Here is a 23954-nt window from a genome sequence, read left to right as displayed (position 1 = left end):
AAGTGTAAAAGGGATTAGAGAGGACAGCAACTTTGGAGAACATTTTAGTATTTCCTCAAAATGGTAAACATAGATTTATCATATGACCCAGCAGTCCCACTCCTAAGTATGTCCTCAAGAGAACTGAAGACATATGTCTGCCCAGAAACTTGTGTACAGACGTTCACAGCAGCATTATCCATAATAGCCCCAAAGTGGAAACAATCAAAATGTCCACAACTGATGAATGAATAAACAAAGTGGAGTGTTTCCACAGAATGGAATATTATTCAGCAATAAAAAGGGATAAAGTACTGACACGTGCTACAACGTGGATGAACCTTGAACCCATTTTGCTGAGTGAAAGAAGCCAGGTGCAAAAGATGACATATTTTATGATTCCATTTATATGACATATCCAGACTAAGCAAATCCACAGAGACGGAAAGTAGGTCAGTGGTTGGCAGTGTCAAGGGAGAGGGGAGAATGTAGAATGAGTGCTAACGAGTATGGGTTTCTTTAGAGGGTCATAAAAATGTTACAACCTTAGTGGTGCTGGTTGTACAGCTCTGTGACTATACTGAAATCAGTAGATTGTATACTTTCAAGGAGTCAATTTTATAACATGAATTATATCCCAATAAAGCGGTTATTTAAAGGGGGAGGGGGGGAGGGGAAGGAGAGTTCGGACCAAAATGGCTTTATCTCCTATCACTCTCCACTTCTATAAGCACCACTACCTGGGTCCTGAAGTCATCTGTCAAACCCAGGAATTTTTTTTTTTTTGAGCTTCATTGAGAAAATGCCAAGTCTGAAGCATAAGCAATATGAAAGCCAAGAAACGCCATTTTACTCCTCCTTCCCTCCCCCTTTTTTTGTGCAGGTCATTTGTTCAGAGGCTTCCAAGGTGCAGCTGGTGAAAGACCCACCACCCAGGAGGGCGGGCTTCCTATCGTGGACTGTCCCCTACTAACCAGCAATGCACATGTTCGCTGGCTGGCACAACAGATGTGTGATGCTTTTTTTTCACCAGATCTCATTGTCACAGTTGCCACAAGGACAACCCCATGTCTTTCACACCAAAACCTAAGCGCAACTCCCAGACTGCCCATGGTTGAAGGCTCCCTGGCTCTGTCTGCTGTGATGGGCACAGACTACTTCCCGGCCATCTGGCTTTCACTCATCCTGTGCTCTCTCTCCCGGGTTCCCTGTCTGTCTTCTGTTTTGCAGTGGCTGCTTCAACCCCCAACTCCACTGCTGGTGCGGCCATGAATTCTCTGACCTCTCTCGGGACTCTGCAAGGACTGGCAGGGGCCACTGTCGGACTGAACAACATTAATGCACTAGCAGGTACCATCGCAGTGAGCATCTGCGGCTCTGGTGGACAGCCTCCCCCCAGATCCCCCACAGACAGTGGTCAGCCAGAGACGACCTAAAAGGTTACGTCACGGGGAGAGCTAAAGCTTGGGATGGAGGAGCAGAAGCACGTGTTTTGACAGGCGTACGCTGCCTACCTCTGTTTTGTCTCCAGAAATACCCCACCCTCACCACCCGAAGTCTTTTGTAATGTGTAGACTGTGTATTTAACCATAGGTCTCTGTGGTTGACAGGTACCTGCAGGTTTCGAGGGCTTTGGTTTGATTCTAGTTTGGTTCCCTTCATCTGAGGGGAGGAAGTGTGTTATAAAAGAAAAATCAATGGGCTAGAAATCAGGATGCATGGGGCCAGCTCCCAGTCACCTGCAGGAATCTGAGGCCAATCACTGCCCACAACTGGACTTCAGGGTCCCATCTGAAAATTGAAAGTTCTGGATCAGATGATCTTAAGGGTCCCCTCCAGCTCTAAAACCCAAAGGTTCATGGCGATTATACAGGAGGAGAAATGAGGCCTTGGGAAGCAGAACAAGGCTGAGTGGCGAGGAGCCGCCCCCGAGGTACTGTCTGGAGTCTTTATCAAGCCCCCGGAGTCAGGGGTCACCCTATAGCAGTGCATCTCCTAAGGGCCCCGTTCCAACTAACGCAGGTTGAAGCAGAATGAGGCAAATTGCTTACAGAATTACTTAGCTCTGAAACATACAGACTCACCAAAGCACTCAAAGTTGTTTACACAGCCTGCCCATTTCCGGCATTCTAGATCTACGGGGAGAATAGTGCCCGGCCAGAGGATGAGTCATATCTGAGGCTCGAGCTTAGCCTTGGCCCCTCCAATTGGGGAAGGTCCTCGGTCCACAGAAGGGACACCTCAGTTGCCTTTCCCTCAGCTTGGGCCCACATCCCTACCCTGTGCCTGAGAATAGCCACATCCAGAAGGACCATGACAGCCTGACTCAGGGACCTAATTACCTACCGGGCAACCCAGCCTCTGCCCATTTTAAGCATTAAGAAAAGGGTCCTTGGCAAGTTGCCTTATTTTAAACCATGATTGACTAAGTGTACAGTTTTTAAAGGGTGATCAAGCAGTTGTGTTTTTAAAAGCAAAAAAAAAAACACCCCAATAATTCTATATTTTCAAATCCCAAAAGAATACCTTGCAATTTGTTTGGTAAAGAAGCACCTAGAACTCATCCAAATGAAGACTAACTTTTATAATCCAGATAAGAGGATAAGTCGTACATTTAGAGATAGGAAATGTGTTGAGGTTTTATTAAATCCTTTTATTCCGACGCTTTGGGGAAAGCAGTCATAACCTTGGACTGAGTTTTATCTGACCAAAGGCCAAAAAGAGCAGACAAGAAAAAGATCTCTTTCCTTCCCGACCAGATAGCTGTTGATTAGCAAGCACGTGTTGAATGAAGTGGTGGCCGCGTGACAGCAGAATGTTTTACTCCAGTGAAGCTGCCTCCAGCTGCCCTCCTGCCAGCAGCCCTCATGGCCTTGCCTCCTGTTTCTGACCTTGTTCTGCAGACGCTCCAACTCACTTGTCCTTCCCCTCGGTTGCAGACGTGTGTTCGCACACATCCCTTCATGCTGCTTCTCTTGCCCCAGGACCTAGTTCCCCTAAAACAAGGAATTTGATTTGATCGCCTGCCTGTCCTTGGTCTGCACAGTAACAGGCCAGTGGGAATGGCTGTCCTCCTCAGCACGTGCTCATGACTGCTGTGTGTTGTCTGTGTGGCCCCGCCTCTCTCCATCCTGTTCTGTTGTCCTTTGTGGGGATTTTCCCATCGTTATCATGAGCGACTGGAGAGGGACTGTGTTGAATGGCAGAGAGACCGTGAGTAGTTCCTGTGTGGGACCTGTGTTATTCCAGTTTTGCTCCTGGCAAGAAAAACAGCCTTAAATTGTTTTGTTTTTTAAATTCTTTACCATTGGGTTAATGTAAGTACATATAGGTCATGGGAAATTAAGACTGTTTCTAGTTTCAAATAACCCCTACTAGACAGTATGAACCAGAAAAATGTTTAATTAAACCAAAAGTCATGCACAAAGAAAAATACATTCCTTCTGACTGGGTAAATTACTATCAGAGCTATTTAACAATCCCGGCACCGGCTCGGAGCTAAGATTTGCTTTCTCAAATACCGAGAGAAAACCTTCTAATATAGAGTGTCCTCTTTCAAACCGTTCTTCCTTAACAGACATGATGATGCTACCTGTCCTACTGGATAAGAAGGTAGTCAACAAACGGTTACCTGGACAGAGGCAGCTTGACAAATAGTTGGCCACAGCTTCCATATCATCACCGTTTCCTCCCCCACTCCACCCAGGAGCCATTACTTGCTACCGTAAGGAGAGTTTTCTGGTTTTCTGAGTAAAGCCACCTCTTTTCCATGGACGAAGGAGCCATGGAGAAAAGTAGGTAGATGGAATCCAGTTAATTCCCAGACTCATCCTGGGAGAATCTGACTGCCTTCCCTGCCAGAGGGCCTCTCAGCTCCCCACAAGGTAAAGCTTCGGATGGTAGACAAGTAGCTGAACCAGACTGTTTGAGCTTCATACCCTTGTTCTTCCTTATATGCTCATAGAAGGAGGGACTAAAAAAAGGACAGCGCTCTAAAGCTTAAAAGCGGAAAACAGCAAGATCAGAAGGAAGGAATGTGGGCAATTCACTAACAGAGCTTTCCCTTCTGGATTAGTTGAGGGTTCTCCAGGCAGGTTTCATACACTAATAGCTGAACGAAGACGAAGAAAATATTTTTTGCAGTTATATCCACCCAGGAATCTGTATCTGATTTTGTGCTTAAATGTATGTCAAGTGACATCCTTACTTTTCCTTTTTTAAATGAGCTAATTCTTCCAAATGGTTTACCATATAGTGTTTAAAGTTATGATTATCTGCATATCACCAGCCACAAATGCCTGGTGAGTAATGTTTATGGAAATATTTTATGTAAAGGAGAGAAAAGATGCGATGCTTTGGGCATAGTGTTGCGGTGGCTTGTCGCCCTTGGTATGCCTTGTGAAATTAGTTTAAATCTGTATTATTGGAATATATAAAGATACATGTAGTTAGGTACATACACAAGCACATACAACGTCGCATACACTTGTGACCATATTATTAACACAGGCATGAGTACAAGTGCCACTAATTGTATGTTTTCATATTCATCTACCCTGATTTTAGACATTTCTTAGACCTAAGTCCTCATTATCAGCTTGCAGCTTAGAAGAATATATCCCATCTATACCAAAGAAAATTTATCCCAGCAAATACATACAAATCTATGAGAACATATTAATACATTCCTCTCTTTTGCCCTTTCTTTATTTGGTATAAAGCCTGGCCGAGGGGTGTGCAGATAACTGTAGTTGGCTCGTGCCACTCCGCCACCGACTCTTTTTTTCAGCATCATCTTCATGCTGGCCACGCCAGATGTACATGCTCATCTTTACGGGTGGGTCCTTCTAGGTCATTTTCACAGGTTTACTCGATAGTCTCACAGCTCCCCGGGACTCCATCAGGGAGGACCTGGGAGAGCGGTTCAGTTAAAGCACGCGGTAGTCTGGCTGCGCACTAACTTCACTGCTAGACTATTTGCAAAGACCTTCCCTCCCTCGTTGAGGTTTGCCAGTCCATTTGGCCTTTTCGAAGAAAGCCCTGTTCTTTTAAGGGGAAGCATTTTATTCAACTAACCTTCTTCAAACCTCTGTTTCGACTGTCCAAAGTGTTTAGATGGAATCAAGTACCAGCAGCTGAATTGACAAATGTTATCTTCAGTATAATGACTGTTTAATACAGAATGACATTAGATCATTGATAGGAATAACTCTCAAAAGTTGAAAACTTCCTTTGATGGTTTTTAAGATTCTACCTGGTAATCAATCACCTGTTCTACCTTGGCCGTGGTAAACACACACCTCAGAAAAAATTAGAATAGACTCCTTCATAATAAGAAACTTGAAGCAACGTCAGCAGGACCTCTGCTGGCCACCACCTTTAGTTGGTATCGGCTAGAACTGCTTGAAATCACTTTCCTTTTCAGGAAGCTGGCTTTCCACGTTCATGGCCCCCAGGTTTTCCTTGACACTCCAGCCCCACCCCAAACGTCACCCAAGGCCCATTTCTGTCCCCTCAAGCCCCCCAGGGAGAACACCAGACCTGAGGCTCCATGAGATCCCTCTATCCTATCTTGTGTAGTCCTTTTAATCTAAGAGATGAAGGTGTCAGAAGAACAGAAGCATGATGGAGTAAGTAGCTCACTGCCCCCTCCCCTGTGTCCTGCGGATGGCAAGCAAAAACATGGATGGGAGTGTTGAGGTGATTCTGATATTTGATTCCTCTGTATAATTTCTAAGCACCCTTCTCTTAGTTGTCCTCTATTCTCATTAGACTTACAATTTTTTTCAATTAACCACCTTTGCTATTTTAACATCCTTAATAGCCCTAATTCTTTCAAGATTTTCATTAATGTTTTCACTAAGTTCTTCCCATAAACATACCTTTTTAAAAAAAAGTCTTCATCATAAAGGGAACTCAAGGCAATTATGATGTCACCTCTTCCATTTCCTGAGTTTATAGAAAAGTTCACACTCTATAAAGTATTACTTGTTTTGACTCATATTCAGGGAAAAAGTGACACAGTCAACAACCATAATAGAGCAAAAGGGCAGCCAGGAGACAAGGAAAAAAGTCAAAAAAGTGTGCTGGCCGTCATCCAGTTCACATGGGTTAATAGCCAAATCCAGCTTTTCAGACATGGGGTCACTTCAGTTGACTGAAAAACATGGCATGGGGTGCTCTCATTGGCGGAAACCCCAGTCCCACGGGCACTGACTAATGTTCAGGCGTGTGCGTCTGTGTGTGCGTCTGTGTGTGCGTCTGTGTGTGCGTGTCTGTGTGCGCGTCTGTGTGTGCGTCTGTGTGCGCGTCTGTGTGCGTGTCTGTGTGTGTGTGTATGCGTCTGTGTGTCGGCGTGTGTGTGCGTCTGTGTGTGTCTGTATGTGTGTGTATCTGCGCGTCTGTGTGCGTCTGTGTGTGTGCGTGTCTGTGTGTGTGTGTGCGTCTGTGTGTGTGTGTGCATCTGCGTGTGCGTCTGCGTGTGCGTCTGTGTGTGTGTCTGTGTGTGTGTGCGTCTGCGTGTGTCTGTGTGTGTGCGTGCGTCTGTGTGTGTGCGTCTGTGTGTGTGCGTCTGTGTGTGCGTGCGTGTCTGTGTGTGCGTGTGTGTGTGTGCGTCTGTGTGTGTGTCTGTCTGCGTGTGTGTCTGTGTGCGTGTGTGTGTGTGCGTCTGTGTGTGTGCGTCTGTGTGTGTGCGTGCGTGTGTGTGTGCGTCTGTGTGTGTGTGCGTCTGTGTGTGTGTCTGTGTGTGCGTCTGTGTGTGTGTGTGTCTGCGTGTGTGTCTGTGTGTGTGTGTGCGTGTCTGTGTGTGTCTGCGTGTGCGTCTGTGCGTGTGTGTGTCTGCGTGTGCGTCTGTGTGTGCGTCTGTGTGTGCGTCTGCGTGTGTGTGTCTGTGTGTGTGTGTGCGTCTGCGTGTGTGTGTGTGCGTGTGCGTCTGTGTGTGTGCGTCTGTGTGTGTGTGTGTCTGCGTGTGCGTCTGCGTGTGCGTCTGTGTGTGTGTGCGTCTGTGTGTGTGTGCGTCTGTGTGTGTGCGTCTGTGTGTGTGTGCGTGTGCGTCTGTGTGTGTGTGCGTCTGTGTGCGTGTGTGTCTGTGTGTGTGTGTGCGTCTGTGTGTGTGTGTGCGTCTGTGTGTGTCTGTGTGTGTCTGTGTGCGTCTGTGTGTGTGTGTGTGTGCGTCTGTGTGTGTGTGTGCGTCTGTGTGTGTGTGTGCGTGTGTGTGCGTCTGCGTGTGTGTGTGTGTGCGCGTCTGTGTGTGTGCGTGTGTGCGTCTGTGTGTGTGTGCGTGTGCGTCTGCGTGTGCGCGTCTGCGTGTGCGTCTGTGTGTGCGTCTGTGTGTGTGTGCGTCTGTGTGTGTGTGTCTGTGTGCGTCTGTGTGTGTGTGTGCGTCTGCGTGTGCGTCTGTGTGTGCGCGTCTGTGTGTGTGTGCGTCTGTGTGTCTGTGTGTGCGTGCGTGTGCGTCTGTGTGCGTGTGTCTGTGCGCGTCTGTGTGCGTCTGTGTGTGTGTGCGTCTGTGTGTCTGTGTGTGCGTCTGTGTGTGTGTGTGCGTCTGTGTGTGTGTGTGCGTCTGCGTGTGCGCGTCTGTGTGTGCGTCTGTGTGTGTGTGCGTGTGCGTCTGCGTGTGCGCGTCTGCGTGTGCGTCTGTGTGTGTGTCTGTGTGTGCGTCTGTGTGTGTGTGTGCGTCTGTGTGTGTGTGCGTCTGTGTGTGTGTGTCTGTGTGCGTCTGTGTGTGTGTGTGCGTGTGCGTCTGCGTGTGCGTCTGTGTGTGTGCGTCTGTGTGTGTGCGTCTGTGTGTGTCTGTGTGTGCGTCTGTGTGTGTGCGTCTGTGTGTGTGTGCGTCTGTGTGTGTCTGTGTGTGCGTCTGTGTGTGTGCGTGTGCGTCTGTGTGTGTGTGTGCGTCTGTGTGTGTGTGTGCGCGTGTGCGTCTGCGTGTGCGTCTGCGTGTGCGTCTGTTTGCTGCTGAGAACAGCCCCATCCCGTTTCTAGCCTTTCATACTGAACAAGCAGCTTCAGTTAGCTACACCGAGGGGAGGGAGCCACATTTTTCCTGCACCTTTAATTCTTCATCGTCAGAGAGGCTCTCCCTAAGGTCCTCGTCCCTGACAGCATCCTTCAGCTGTTGAGGAAGCCGGTCAGCGGAACTGGTGATTCACTGGTTGATTGAGTACAGAGCTCGTGCTCTCTGCCATTTCCTCATCAGATAGCTTAAGGGAGAGCAGTTTCAATCCTGTCCTTCCCCCTCGAACCCTGGGGCCATCCCACGGCTCCTCAGAGAGCCCAGTAAGTGGCTTAAGTGTACAGATGTCGCAGGCCTTTGCCACTAGTGGTTTTTTACATGCTCCCAAGCTCTAAGCGGTAGAAAGCTTCTACTTCAGAAAGAGAACCCCAGTCCTTGCCAGCAGCGCACTGCAGGAGCTCAGATGCACTGGCTCTCTGTAGTGCCTTGGTGAGTTCCGTCACTGGCCTAGGGAGTGAGGCTTACCGTTGCTCAGGGGCTTGCGGTGGTCGTCTGTGTGTCTGCCGTTATTACAATTTGTCACTTCATAGTTTTGTCCGTAAGTTCTTGTTGGTGTAATTGGTGTGCTCGCTGCATGCACTTGCTGTCGTACTTGTGTCAAATGATTCTCTAACTTCCTTTGGAAAGCACTAATGAAAAGTGCTGTTTCTCTTCTCTATTGTTGGGTTTTTTGTAAAGTTGCTCAAATGCTCTCAGGTATGGCGGCTCTGAATGGAGGACTTGGCGCCACGGGCTTGACGAATGGCACGGCGGGCACCATGGACGCCCTCACCCAGGCCTACTCAGGGATCCAGCAGTACGCGGCCGCGGCGCTGCCCACGCTGTACAGCCAGAGCCTGCTGCAGCAGCAGAGCGCGGCCGGCAGCCAGAAGGAAGGTATGTGCCTGGGCCCGGGCCGGAGGGCAGCGTTCGCCCCCAGAGCAGAGCTCCAAGGAACTTCCACCGAGCCACTGTCCTGAGAGAAAGCAGTTGTTTTATTTCTCCTACTCATGTTCGTTTGGTTTTTCGTAAAGAAATCTGACAGGCCCTTTCAGTCTTCTTTCCTGTCGTATTTAGCTTTACTGTTCCTCTCCCTGTTCAGGTGGAGTCCTCACCCTCTGTGCGCCATACACAATTACCTAGTGATTGCTGCCGTCGAAAAATTGCGGGGAGCACCCTCTCCCGAATCAGCAGGGCCACCTCTCATTTCTCCCCTTCTATACAAACTCCTCATTAGAGGAAGGGGTGGGTCGATGCAGCCCCCTGTGGGCTCGGCCCAGCTTTCCCGCAGTCCACGTCCCCCGTGATGGTGGAGCTCACCTCTTAGTCCATGATGGTTTCCAGGTTAATGAAAAAATCCACTCTTAGGTTTGACTCAGTCTCGGTTTAATCAGGGGTCTTCTGGGGAAGCAAATAAGTGATTGATTGCCTTGCTTCTCTGCCGGTAAGGCAAAATAAACATCAGGAAGTGAATGCTAAGAATAAATGAAGGCTAATTATAAAGCAGTTAATGAGCTGGCCCGAGTAGGGAGGGCTTGTGTCTTTCTTTCCTCCTTTTGGCTCCTTCCTCCTTGATTGAAATTGCTTTTAAAGCAGAATCTTCACTGTGATATTTATTCTCTTTCTGACTTGTTTTGAACACAAGAAAAGAAATTAGAATAGGGAAGTACTTGCTGAAGATGTTTTTAAAATTTATTTCCCTTCTTCTATATCCTCACCCCATAGTTCCAGACTGGTTTTTGTCTGAATATTTTGACTTTAATTAAACATGGTGTCCTTTAAGAAATAGAAGGGTTTTTCTTTTTAAGTTGGGAATAGTAAAAGGGACACAGCTTTAAAGATACTCATGTGTTTTTGGTTTTTTTGGGGGTTTTTTGTTTTGTTTTGCGGTACGCGGGCCTCTCACTGTTTTGGCCTCTCCCGTTGCGGAGCACAGTCTCCGGACGCACAGGCTCAGCGGCCATGGCTCACGGGCCCAGCCACTCCGCAGCATGTGGGATCTTCCCGGAGCCCGTGTCCCCTGCATCGGCAGGTGGACTCCCAACCACTGCGCCACCAGGGAAGCCCTATCTTCCATTTTTAATGCTGTTACATATAAACAGAAAAACATCTTTCTTTAAAAAAACAAAAACATGGGCTTCCCTGGTGGCGCAGTGGTTGAGAGTCCGCCTGCCGATGCAGGGGACGTGGGTTCGTGCCCCGGTCCGGGAGGATCCCACATGCCGCAGAGCGGCTGGGCCCGTGAGCCATGGCCGCTGAGCCTGCGCGTCCGGAGCCTGTGCTCCGCAACGGGAGAGGCTACAACAGTGAGAGGCCCGCATACCGCAAAACAAAAAAAAGGAAGATAGTTGAAAATCTGAGTTTCATTCTTTCAACTTTCTCTTTCCTCTCAGCTGTGACTGTTATTGTTGATTTTTTTAAAACTTGCACAACTGTTCAGACAACTGCATTTTCCCCAGGCGTGTGGAGACCCCATGTCATAAATACCTTGGCTTCCCAAAGGAAAGCCTGTATTGAGGTCCCTGTGTCTGAGGTCTGACTACCATGGTGACAAATGAGGGTGGTAGGAGGGATCCTGTCAGATAACCGTGTCCTCAGGAGAGACCGTAAAAGCAGTTCCCCCACGTGCGTCTTAGAGAGTGTTGGTCACTTCTCCCTCACCCAGCAGGGCCTCACAGCAAACCATATAACCCGGGTCACTGAGAAAACATCTGTCACCAGCAGACTCGAAAGTCAGTAGCTTAAGGAGAAAGTCTGGGCCCGGAAGTTCCTTCACACCAGCTCACTGCCCTAAATTTCTATCCCTTAAGTTTTAGGCGCTGCTTGTGCAATAATTAATCCTCTGGGATTAATGTAAAATAGTTCAAGATAAATACTGCCCACTCCAGATCATTTATATTTAGGTATGTGGCCTACCAGCAGCATGGGTTAGTGCTTGATGGTGTTTTAGGTTTGTTCAGGTCTTTTTAAATCATCTTCCATCTTCTCGTATGTCTCTTCTGATCACCTTCTTCTCACCGTGTTAACCTGTGCTAAGAAATTTAAACCATCTTAACATTAGCTTAACTAAAACATAATTTAAAAGGCAGGTCATACTGAGAAGCAAAGGAAAGACCCCATGATGTATTCCACTACTAAACAGAGTTTTAGATTTTCTACTCCTTAGTTCTGTTCTTTAATCAAGAAAGTTGAGTCAATTTCATGTATTTAGTCGTGCACCCTGGTATATATTTTCCGACTGGAAAGTGAACCAGTCTGGCCTTGTAAAGAAATGGTTTTAATATTTTCCCCAGCTAAATCTTCTGAAGGGTTATGGCATCCCTACAGATCTAAATTCAGGCAAGCTGACCACGTTTCCTGCCATTCCTAAATATCCTCTGAGCTCTTTCACACCCTTCCCATCTGCCTGTGTTTGCAGGAGGCATGTCACACACACAGCATTAGGTAGAGCCTCCAGATCCCAACTGGCGGTCTGATACAGACACCCCCAGTGCTTTCTGCTACATCAGGTGCCCCATGAGAAATATGAACGTGAACACCCAGCCAGCTGGGACCAATGATACAACTGAACGAGCTCTAGCAAGTTAGTCACGTATACTAGAGGCCTGAGGAATGTGTGGTTGGTCAGCAGGTTTTTACTGAAGGGAGACAGAAGGAAGATACCTAGGTTGAATCCTCAAAAAACTGTTTCTTTACCCTTGGTGTCTATGGCAGTAGCCTCCTTTACTGAATATTAAGAGGTTTTCCATACCAAGTCACCTTTTTCTCATTTTAGTGTTAATGACTTCGGCAGTTTGCAAAATCCAAGTATTTCTTGGTGATGAGGAAAAAGACAGCCTCCTTGGGTTTACCTTCTTCCCGTTTTCTTAGTCCCCTGTCTGGCCTGGGTACGTTCAGAATGCACTGCTTTCGAGAAGGCCGGGACTACCCAGGCATGGCCAGTAATCTGTCACAGTGCATTAAAATTGCATTTTCTCCCCAGGCTTCAGGAGGTGAGCTGACTTCACAATTCCCATTGGGCCCCATTAATCCTCATTTGTGCATTTGGACCTTCTATTTAGAAGGCATATCCAGTATGGGCAGTACCAGATCTGCCTGATAGACAAACTGCAGGGGACGCACACGCATAGTGGCCCTCAGAACACCCACCTCCAGTGTTTTGGTTTTGCATCTATTCATACTAAGTTTTGACTGTTTAAGAGTTGTCTTTTTTTTTTTTTAAACAAAGAAACATCTGGGGACCTAACCCTGTAATTGTGCCCCTTTAAATACAAACTGTGTCTCTTGCACTGGAACATGGCTATGCCCCTGGAAATTGTGAGCAATACGGAAAATTAAAGTGGCCATGTTAACACTTAAATAAGAAAGAAATGCTTCATCTCTGTGGCTTCAGAAATTTGCCTCAAGAAGATTTCCTTGTGAAAAGTCCCATTCATTAGAATACTTTTTTCTTTTATGATTGTGTGTTTGTGTGTGTGGAAAGAAACTTGGTTTGACTTTTCTTTGCAAAGATGTTTATTCCTTTTATTTTTACAAAGTTCTTTCTACCCCAGTTCTCCTTCTCTTCGGCCCATACAAACAGACACTCACCCCCCAGCCCCTGGGGCTTCCCAGTGGAGCAGGCAGTCCTGGTTCCTGTCCTGCGAGAGTCAGTCAAGGCCCCGTGAACCAGGTGCTTGGCTACTTCACCAGTTTTATGAGCTCCCTTCCCTCCCAGACACCATGCCCAGAACATCCTAGAGGCGTCCAGCCCTGGGGCCTCCCCAGAACCATCTGGGGAAGGACCTACAACTCCCCCAAGCACCCTCTGACCTGGAAAGCATTCTCACCTGTGACATATTAGAAGGTGATGACCTGCTGTAATCACTGGGATTCCCTCCTTTCTGCTTCCTTTAAGCTGCAGCTGGTTCTCCTGCAGGTGGCTAGAGAGATGGGAGAATGAAATGGAAAGGAACTTAAGAGTGCTGTCCTGTCTGGTGTAGCTAAGATTGCCCCTACTCTGTCCTCGTTCCTTGTATTTCTGGAAGTTATGGTGGAGAGCCAAGAACCAGGCTTCGCTTAGTCTCTGACCAGCTTGTGCACCTCATGCGCTCAGTTTGCAAGGCTAATTCCCAGTGGTGTCATTCCGATCACAGTTGTGAAACTCTAGCACCTACTTTTTCCTGCCTTGACTCATTGCCAGTCGTTTCTAAGAAAGATGATTATTAGACTATGTGTTAAGAGATCTGCCAAATCAGAACTGGATGGATAATTAGGTAAATGATTGAGAAATCCAAGCAGCATTACTGCTATATTCATTACTTCTAAATTGCTGCAATTTGCTTAGAACACACAGGACACTGTATCCAAGAGAGAATATATACTACGTACTATAAAACATGGCCACGTGGGAAAAACCCACGCCTGCATTCTCCTCCCCGATTCTCCCCCTCGTCTGCCACCTTCACGCCCAGGAAGACTGAAGATTCGTGCTCACGCGCAGTAAGCAAATGTGACCCACAGCTTATAGATGAAAAGGAAGCCATTCTTAACCGATGTCTCTTTGGAAGTCAGGAAAATGTGAAGGACGATTCCTGTCCTAAAAGACATACCAGCACTGGACTTGTATCCATCTCTGTATGAGGGAAAGCCACGTGCTTAGCCCATCTGTTGTTAAAACATTCCTGAGAAGAGGCTTTGGGAACTAAGAAGTGCAGAATACCTTACTCTGATTTTTTTTTTTTTTTCCCCTCTTTAGGTCCAGAGGGTGCAAACCTCTTTATTTACCACCTTCCACAGGAGTTTGGAGACCAGGACATCCTGCAGATGTTCATGCCTTTTGGAAATGTTATCTCTGCTAAAGTCTTCATTGACAAACAGACCAATCTGAGCAAGTGCTTTGGTATGCGAGAGAAGCCAGCTAGAATACACAGTGCACGGCCAGCAAGGGGTCATGGGAAGGCAAATGTAATGGCCCTTTGGTATGCGAGAGAACCCAGCTAGAATACACAGTGCATGGCCAGCAAGGGGCCATGGGAAGGCAAATGTAATGGCCCTTTGGTATGTGAAAGAAGCCAGCTAGGATACACAGTGCACGGCCAGCAAGGGGTCATGGGAAGGCAAATGTAATGGCCAGTATTTTAGATGCCGGGACAGGGCCTTCAGTGTGTGTGGTGGTTCCAGGTTGTCTGGATCCATGTAAGCAGACTGGGTCAAGTCATCTCATCAAAAAGGCAGAAAAGACCTGGGAGAAAGGACAGATCTGGGAAATTAAATGCCCGTATAGTAGGTAGTGCTCTATACTCAAGGTCCTTACTGCCTATAACTAAGTTAATCACCTTCCATAGTTGACCAGCAACAGTCTCTTTGGGCCCCCAGTTTGAACCACAGGCTTCACCGGATGGAAGGAGTTTACAGACTGTAGTGTAGTTGAGACTCCTGATACAGAATGGCACTGCAGACACTCTGCCACAAACTCCATACCCTTCCAGGTCCACCAGGACTCAGACCCTGTGGGTGTAGGCAGCACACTGTACTGGGGGCTCATTGTTCAGCATCTGGATGTACATAAAAACACACTCATCAATGCACACACCTTCACAGTAGGGGTGTGCTCAGGCCATGCCCAACACAGCAGCTCCAGGAGCCCAGGGACGGTGGCTGGTTTAGCTCATGGTGACATGAAGTGCTGTGGTGTGCTGGGATGCTGGGATCTGCAGTGGCTGCCTGAGTGGGTGGAGAGCGCAGGAGATGCAGGTGTTCTCAGAACACTGGACATCCCAGCTCCTCGGTGGCCCGAGCTGTCACGATCTCCTTCCTCAAGCAGCCTGGACTCTGGCTCCCTGGGGCGTTTTCGCTCCCTGAGAGAGTGTGGCAGGCTCACTGCATGCCCTCGTGTTTTACAGAGGAGGAGAACATTCATTAAATCTAGTTCTTGTTTTATTTTTTGAACCCTTGTGTTCCCCAAAGTAGTTTAGAGGCTAGAATGTTCAGAGTATATACTTCTAACTTGGCAAGTTCTGGCCCAGTTTGAGATGTAACATTTGCTTTAATCACTCCTCCGATTTAATGACTCACATTGGTCATAGGTGCTAAGAGTAGCACAAAACAAAATAAAGTAGAACAGATGTGGGCAGAGGAGAACAAATAGAAGTGGGCACAATGAAAAGGAAAGGTGGGGACGGCTCCTGCAGAGGCACAAACTCAGACTTGGCGCCCGGCTGACTGGCGACGGGCGGCCAGTCTGAAGAGAGTGCTCTGGCTTCTGAAACTCCACTCGCGTGACGTCCTTCTGATTTCCGTGCTGTCACCCAGGAAAGTCTGAAGCCTCTGTTGTTGGGGGAATTAGCGTGTCAGCCATTTCAAGTCACTGTTTCTATCCAAGTGGAAAGGCTGTTAGCCTGAACCCATTACAGGTATATAAACGCCCTTGTAATGGTTCATGAGAGAGCAAAATGGAAAGTAAGTTGTTATATAGGCTGTGTGCATGTCTCAGTAAGGGCTCCCCATTGGGAGCTTCCCTGAACAAGGCTTGCGAGCCAGACATTTATAGTCTTCATCGCTAAACAATGTCCTGAGCTTATTTGGAGATTAGAAAAAGGATTGTAGTTCATGGTTTGATTTTGAGAAAATATTTACCGTCTTGAAAAGAGATTATATCATCAGCCCCCAAACTACTTAACCACTGTGTTCATAATAATGCATCAGACAGTTGTATTTAGTGTTATGCACTATGTTTTCAGTTTTTATTAAAAAGCTGTAACATCCCATATGTAGGTGTCTTGGTGAGACAGCCTAACTTCTTGGGGTCCCAGGTTTGCTGGTTATAACGTGGTACCCCATTCTTCATCCTAAGCTCTTGGCCAGGTTTTGTTATCCACTTTGCCCTTGACCCATTTCCAGTCTTCAGTCATCTTGCTACCTCTGGATAAGACGTAGGAGGAAAGGAGAAAATCAGCAAAAATCTTAGATTCAAGATCACATTTATTGGGAATTTAAATTTAATAAAAATTTAAACCACCATTTTGCATACAGGCAGCCTATGAGAAGCTATTCTGCTTATATTGTATGCCTATTTTTATCAGCTGACAACTCTGCTAAAGAAGGTATATTTATGTCCTTTCTTTCTCCTCTAATTTGTAAAGGAATGTTCTCCTTAGCTTTATGCTTTAATAGTAGATAGATGGAGAACTTGGTATAAAACCTTCTGAACAGTGGATGGTCAGAGCTGAAATCTAATCAGTATAACTTCCTTTCAACAACAAAAGTAAGTCGGGACGACACTTAAGAAACTTTTGCATGTAATCCCTGCCCCCAGTGCTGAAACAAAACTATGTGGTCAGAATTGTGTTTCTGGGTTTTGGCAGAGCCTGGGTGGTCCTCAGAAGCGTCTGAGTGTTGGTACAGAGAAAGGTGGTGGGAAGTATGTCAGGATGGCTGTGAAGCCCTGAGCTGTTTAGACTGTTTGTTTATTCTCCAGGACAGCTGGGGATACAAGGTAGCAATTTCCATTCCGCTGAATTCACCGGAGCTTTGAAAATGGAAGTTGAGATAAGGAGAACGGGCACAGCATTTCCCCTGGGCCCCTAGGTTCCTCTCAGTAACAGCTCCAAGTGGTAAAAATGAAGTACAAATTATTCTAGAGTTAATTCACCAACTGACCCCGTCCTGTATACATGGAGACTTGGAATGGAAACAGTCAGGGTCTTGGGCAGCATACCGGTTATGCAGCCCATCCCTCAATTATCCTGCTTTTAAACCTCACCTGGTTGGGGCATGTGAGCCTCTGGGGGCCCTTGGAGACCTAGAATATTTGTACCACTGCTTCTAGGAGCAGCACTTACTGATGTATTGGAGGCTCGTTCGGGATTCTAAGGGACTTTAAACACAAACAGGTTTGACTGAAATCAGTAAACAGACTAAATTGACTCAATGTTTGAGATTTTAGCCTTCTGCAGAGGGGTTTTGTTCTCATGATAGCAAGTTAGCGGTCCAGCCAGCTTCTCCACCGCTTCTCAGTGGATGTTTCCAGTGTTGCCCCTAAAACATGACCTGTAGTCCGTGAATTGAGTAGCGCTGACCCGAGACCGCAGGCTGGGCACGTGTCACTTAGCATCTGCAGCCACCCTCCTTTGCTCCCCTGCCTCTCCATCTTGATTCCCGCCCTCCCTCCGCTTGTGTCTTCCAGGTTTTGTTAGCTACGACAATCCCGTGTCTGCGCAAGCTGCTATCCAGGCTATGAATGGCTTTCAGATTGGCATGAAACGCTTGAAGGTCCAGCTGAAGCGCTCCAAAAACGACAGCAAACCTTACTGATCCTAACCCCAGAGGCTCCCTGCTCTTATTTTAGCTTTCTTAGGGTAAGTCCCACGAGCCAGCCTGGGCTCAACAGGAAAGGCAGAGGAGGACCACATTGCCAACTTTTACCAAGAGAGACGGTTATTTTTACAATAAGGCCTCCATTACCCCCTCCCAGGCCCCCTACCCAGTTCGCCATAAACTCGGCTACCTTGTTTCTATCGAGTAAACTCCTCCTCCACTTGTACCACTGTATTCTCCTTTGTTTTGCAATTTGAATCTCCTTTTACCTTTTTTGTTTTTTGTTTTTTGCTTTTTTAAAGAAAAACACGTACACAATAAATGACATCTTAACAACTTAAAAGGCAAACAAAGGCTAATGTGCAATTCTAACTCTGAGACCCACCTCCCCCTCCCCCACCCTGTGCCCCAGAGCACTGCCTGGAGAATTCGCCCCTCCTGCCCGCGCCCACCCCGCAGAGGGGCACCAGCTGTTCATAGAGGGTAAGGCGGTGGCCTAGCGCGAGAGAAAAGCCAGGAGAAGCACTTAAAAACAATACAAAATGTCTTTCCACTACATTTGGTTTGTTTTAATAAGTAGGATTTTATTTTAGTGTTCAAAGAAACATGACATTTATTGGTCAGATTATTACACTGGTTGTCTATTTTGTTATTGTTTTATTTTAGTTTTTAGAAAGGATTAATGTAAAAAAAGATTTAGAGATCTGTTTCTTAAAGCTACAGGGTTTAAAAATTAAAAATGAGTGAAAATACTTGATGTTTCTTGAAAGATAAATTTAATAATAAATAAGTAATACATAAATACTACATAAAAAGAAAGCCACAGGCCTGTAAATTTTATTTGTAAAAAAAGCATTTCTATTTTTGTACAAAATTTTTACTGCCTCAGAAATAATGGAAGTTATTTATTGCCTATTGTTAACTTATTGGGTACCTAAAGAGCAGCTCTCTGTGCTAGCCAGATCCTTCTGAAGTAGTCTCTAGAGGAATCGTTCTAGGAATGGGCTTTTTTTCACCGTTGAACCCTAGGCCTCAAGTCCATGCTTTATCCTCTCGGTGTCTGTATCTGTCTGATGATTTTGTTCGTAACTGCCATTATCTAGTTTACAGTTCAGTCGTCTGACTTTCCCCATCTGTTACATTCGTTGAAACTGGACCCTCTCCCCATCCTTTGCCAGCCCCTCACCCCAAAACGCCCAGAATCCATCCCCTCTCCCTCTCCGGATGGATTCTCTTGGGTTCCTTTGTGCTGTGGATAAAGAGTGTAAGAAATGCAAATTACGTGGATGGCTCGTAGACTCCCTAATGACCTAAAATTTGCATTAGTTTTTCTCCTGCACCCTGAAGAGTGATTTTGTTGCTGCTGCGTAGATTCTGTGTAACTTTTTACTCTCCCTGTTTTCTCCCTAGACATCTTCATGCCCGTTAGTTCACCGTTTGCCTAGCATGTCCCTGTGGCGTCTCAAAAAAAAGTTTCATCGTCCCGTCATTGTTTCTGATGTCTTTCTGACCTCACATCATATTTGGTTCTCCTACTGACCTTTGATCTAGTTTGACCTTTGAAATTTGCATGTGACCTCATCTAGCTATGAATTCTGGGAAGTCAATGTGAAAAACATTGCTGCATTCATGCAAGACTGAAATTTATTATTACACAAATTAATAATAGGAAAAAACCTGTGGCAAAAATGTTTCTTTTTTTTTTTCTTTTCTTTTCATAAAACAGACTTGAAAGTATTATACAGGGATTGGCATTCTTCCCGGTCACTGGTAACAATAGCAATATGTGTCCAGGGACACAGAATGTTGGTTTCTAACAGACTACTTCCAAAAACAGTTTGAGAAAAAAACTGTCTGATTTTAAGTCTCTAGAGGTCTGTAATAGTTTTTACATTTTTCAGGCAGTGTAAAGTTTTTTGATAAGGCCATTTTAGGTGGCTCACTTTCTCATTAAGATATATATATAGAACCACTTTTTGTAGATTAGTATAAGAAAAATATTTACCCTGTTTTGGGGCAAATGCTACCTATTTGTGTCACCTTTTGCTGAACTGACTCACAGTTAGACAATCCATGGTTTAATGCACATGAAATTACCTATATTTTATACTGTTTCAATGTACAGGAGAAAGGTTACTGTAAACTGTGTTAACGTTGGTGCTTCTGTGAATTAAGTTGTGGTTTCATCATGAGTCTCATGGTCTTAATGTTCTTTGTTGATAAGACAAGTTTAGAATTGGTTTACTTAAAACAAAAAAGAATTTCAAAAAAAAGTTGTTTGCTTACAAAAAATTTCATGTGAGGGAAAAAAGAAAACCTATTCCAGAGTAAGTTTTGTGTTGGCTTGTAAAGCATTGATGTCATTTTTTTTTTTTTTGTGGACTATTTAGATGTGTTTGTGTTCAGCAAAATGTGATTTTTTTTTTCTTTTAAAGAAAAAAAGTGAAAATATATAGTGCCAAATTCCAAAGGTACTTCCTTCCTAGAGCTTCAGTGTGTTTCTTGTGAGAAGTAATTTGATAACATGGGTATTTTATTATGTGTTTTGTATAAATCCCTAATATTTAAAAAACAAAAAACAACAAAAAAAAGAGGTTAAAAAGTTTGTTAACTTGCTATCCTGTGGTCTTGTTGCCTGAAATTGTTATTGTTTGTTATTTCTCTATGATGTTTTTTGTAAGACATTGTATAAGTGCCCATGTCTCACTTTTTTAACCACTCTGAACATCAATGCTGTGACGGCAACCTCACAATGTATTTTCTTCATGATATATGGAAACCTCTAAGGTGAGAAAGTTTTGAACTTTTAACCCTTTCTACCCAGTGCTATCTGGAATGTTAACTTTTTATGCTGTCATCATTTTCATTTGTTTTGGGGGTGTTTCTAATTTGGATTTTTTTTCTGCATATATCTTTGAGTTGTTTCTGTCTTTACTACTACTTTATCCTTTGGTTGAGAGCCAAAAGAAAGGAAAAAAATAACACTTTAAAAAGAGTTACTGGATAAACCTGAGGGGAACAGTAGCTAGTCAAGCAACTAAATAAACCTTAAATTCAATATGCTTTTGAGATCAGGTTAGTGGTATGTTCCAGTTTAGAATAATTTCATATACCTTCCAGTTAAATGGCTTTGTGATGATGGGGTAGTCTTTTGAGGGATTTTTGGTTTTGTTTCTTACCAGCCATTGTGCAGTGGATACCTCTGAATAAGCCAGGTGTCTGGAGTTAGAAGTTGACAATCCTTTTCCCTGCCTTTTTGTTTCTTTTGAATTGAATGCATCTAAAGGGGACTGACCATCAAAGGCAAACTCAGTTCATCACAGTTACTGACCAAATACCTAGCACCCGTTCCTGCTGCCACTTTCTAAAGCGCCATATTTCTTTGACTTTCACTTCATGTGAGCAGGTCTCTTGCTGTCCTGACAAAGCCCAAAGTCATCCCCACAGTCCCAAAACACACTCCTGCCTTTCTGGAAGCTTCTTTGTCTCTCTGATGGAGTTCAGAAACTGCTGGCTCCATTTCCTTCCTCCTTTTCCCCCGCTCACCACCCTGTTTGGTTTAATATGTGTGTGGATGTGATAGCCCTGGGATGGAAAGGACTAGCCTCTAATAATGATGCAAAAAAAAAAAAAAAAAAGTTTCCTTCTTATAGCACATGCACTTACAATGAAATGATCTGTATTATCCTCACACGTGTTTACTACTGCTGGGGCCTTCCTTCATCCTTCGAGGGCTATTTTGTACTTCCTGCAGCAAACAAACAGCTGAATAACAGAGGTTATCGCACTTGTCTCTCTCGTGTAGATGATAATATGGTGGTACACAGATACATCCATAAGAACACAAGACAACACCATTTGAATTTCCTAGACTGTCTCATTTAGAACCTCTTATCAAGTATACAGAAATCTTAAACCATGTTTTCCCATTTCTTCACTGAAGCCAGAAGCGCTCCAGTGCCCTCCTCCCACTGCCTGCATCTCCCCCAGGGGAGCTGATTGCACTTGACAAGAGGCTCAGGGTGGGCACTTAGAGCTGAGTGTTTATTCTGCAGGCAACCAAGACAGACTGTCTGTTACAGGGAAAGTCGTTTTCTTTTTTTGGGCGGGGGGGCATGTTTCATTGCTAAAAAGATAACCCTCCTCAAAGACAAGTTGTCCTTTTCTTCACTTTCTCTCTTAATATCAAAAGGAAAAAGCTGCAAGGGTGCGAAGGGCCTGTGCCAGAAGAAAAAACAAACACACAGGGAAACTGCTTTTTTAAAAATCAAGTGTAGACAATAGTCATTTTTAAACTAAATTAGAGAATTGCGATCAAATGGCAGTCCTCAAAGGCGTAACAAGTTCATCTTTCTTTCACCATAGGGGTTATAGTTCTTTGGCTTGTGCTACTCTGGACTCATTTTACTGTTTCTGTTTTTATTATCTTAAGTGCTAATTAACAAGAAGAAATAAAATTTTAAAAAAACCTGTAGTTTCATTACCTTTTTGAATAATGTCATACAAAAAAATGTATGTGTTTTTTTGTGCTGTGAGAATTGTTGTTTGTAGATTAATAATATCATTTTGTTTAGAATTACAAAATAGTTTTTAAATATTGTCTGAGAAAAGCCAAAGTTAATGCAACCTAGTGGAAAACTGTAAGACCATTTGAGTATTGTTTCTGTTTTATTGATGCATTTGGATTTTGTTGTTTGATGGAATTTGAGCCAAAAAAAATACGCAGGCTTTCCTATTTCTACAACTGATTGTACTTATGCATTTTGTACCAGTGGAACTTTTTATACTGGAGATTAAAAAAAAAATGGAAATTTTTGTGGCTTACTCTAGTGGGCCCCCTGACAATGACTGATTTCAAGTTTGATTTCTGGTTGATAGAAAGAAAGTTGCTTTTCTTTTGAGAATTAAAAACTTTGGCTTGATTTCTTTTTTCCCTTTGCTTATATCTAGCATTAGAATTTTGTCTTAAAATACAGCGGTAAGTTTCACTTTTTATTCTGTATTGTGCAGTTACACAATAAGGTAATTAGATTTAGAAGTACTCAGTCACTTTAAGTGGATAAATGTATTAGTTAAAACTTTAGGGGTTTGCTTTTTTGCTGTTTAGATCAAAGTTTTTTCTGATTCTTCTGTCCTCATTGTGAACATAACCGTGTAGTTGAAACAGTCAAACTTATTTTTGTAACGTATGTTATTGTGTGATGCAGTTTTTTGCTTCTGTCTCCAATATTAAACCATTTTCCTAATACTTGTTTCTCTCTCTGAGTGTTGTATTGTTGGTAGTCATTATATGTTGGTGATACATCTGCACACCTCACTGTTTCACGTATGTTTTTTTTTCTATATGTTGTGTAATAAGATACAGTCGATTCCACCTAAGTGAATATCTGATTTGGGGAAGGGGGAAACTACACACCAGCCACCTCTAATTTATGTACAACAGCCTATTTTAACCACTGCTTCCAAGATTTATACTTATTTCTATGGTCCACCTACAGAGTTGGATTTGCCAAGACCTGATCTGGTCTTCTCACCACACTGGTATATTTCACTTTCTCTCTCCCCTTCCCTTGGGTATATGTATGCAGTTCTTAACACTCATTAAAAATGGCTCTGCTTTGCTGCATAAATCTTCAGAAGGGAAGCAGCAGAGCTGGGGTTTCTTCTGCCTACCCATGACTCCAAAGGCATATCATTACCATCAAACTCTTCTCAGAAACCAGTCACATTTTTTAAAAGAAAGAGGTGAGCTCTCAAGGGAAGAAAAAATAAACTTAACTTACCTGGTGAATAGATGTGAAAGGTGTTAAATTTAAATCTATGCGTTGCCATCAATCAATAGATATGTATAGAAAAGTAATTTAAATTATTTATTTTTAGAGCTAACTGAATCCAGGAGCAGCTTTAATTATTAAAACTAGTGGAAGAGAAAAGAAATACTTGCAAGGGCTCAAATGGAAGCTCTACTCAGTCTGGTGGGATGGGAGGGGGAAGAGGTAAAGTTTCTCATGCCCAAGTCTTCATACTATATCATCCGTTTCCAAATGAAAGCCAAGAAGGCCATATGCATCCACACACTCCTTCTGGAATGAGTGTATATTGTGTAAAAAGCCTTGTCCCCCACGATCGCCCCAACCCCAGCTAGCAAAAAGAGGACTAGAGAAGAAAACCATTCCTTGTATGCCCTCGAAAGCTGAAGCCACAGGCCCTCCTCCCTCTTCTGCCCATCTCTTCTGCTCAGGAATCTGACTGCTCTCCAAGTGCTCTTACAAGATTCCATTGACGTCTGCTCTGATCTCTCCCTCCAACTCTTCAGACGCACAAGCTCTGTCCAACTCAGGCCACCCAGCACCGGCAGCCTTCCTCTGGCCGCCAAGGAGATTTTCCCTGCAGGTGCTCAGGCTCCCCACCCTCCGGTTTCGGCAGCCCCTCTGACCCCTAGACTGTCTTTTCCAGTCGGCTCAACAACAGAGGGGCCGGGTGAGGCGGAGGGAAGGAGGCTCTTTCCCCCATAGGCCGAACACCTCAGTGAAGTAACTTCCACCAGCTCTAAACCTGCACAGATGAGAGCTGACTTCCTGCCAATACTTCTGCTTTAAATCTCATCAGAGCCTTCATCAGTTTGCCTCTGAAAACCCACTGCTTACATTAGTGGGAAAAGACGGCTATGGGTGTGATTTTTCTTTCT

At 44.8% G+C, this 23954-nt stretch overlaps 1 protein-coding gene across 7 annotated transcripts in view; it reads left to right on the top strand.

Moving 5' to 3' along the window:
• The window catches only part of CELF2 (CUGBP Elav-like family member 2), a 309637-nt gene extending 287123 nt beyond the window's left edge, over window positions 1-22514 (top strand). For 6 of the 7 annotated variants that reach the window (XM_089906516.1, XM_022580273.3, XM_022580281.3 and 3 more), the window contains 4 exons: window positions 1210-1329; window positions 8669-8866; window positions 13707-13850; window positions 17136-22514. In XM_089906516.1, coding sequence (XP_089762642.1) covers window positions 1210-1329; window positions 8669-8866; window positions 13707-13850; window positions 17136-17263 — 590 coding nt within the window. In that variant the 3' untranslated portion in view covers window positions 17264-22514. The remainder of the gene's footprint in view (window positions 1-1209; window positions 1330-8668; window positions 8867-13706; window positions 13851-17135) is intronic. The other variant, XM_030761776.2, reaches the window with a different exon arrangement.
• Window positions 22515-23954: the final 1440 nt, after the last annotated feature.

Source organism: Delphinapterus leucas, chromosome 2, assembly GCF_059928025.1.
Source record: "Delphinapterus leucas isolate spDelLeu-1000000601 "Yukka" chromosome 2, BTC_Dleu_Yukka2, whole genome shotgun sequence".
Taxonomy (NCBI): domain Eukaryota; kingdom Metazoa; phylum Chordata; class Mammalia; order Artiodactyla; family Monodontidae; genus Delphinapterus; species Delphinapterus leucas.
Note: the sequence above shows the minus strand (reverse complement) of the source record. Positions and strands in the feature narration are given on the sequence as shown.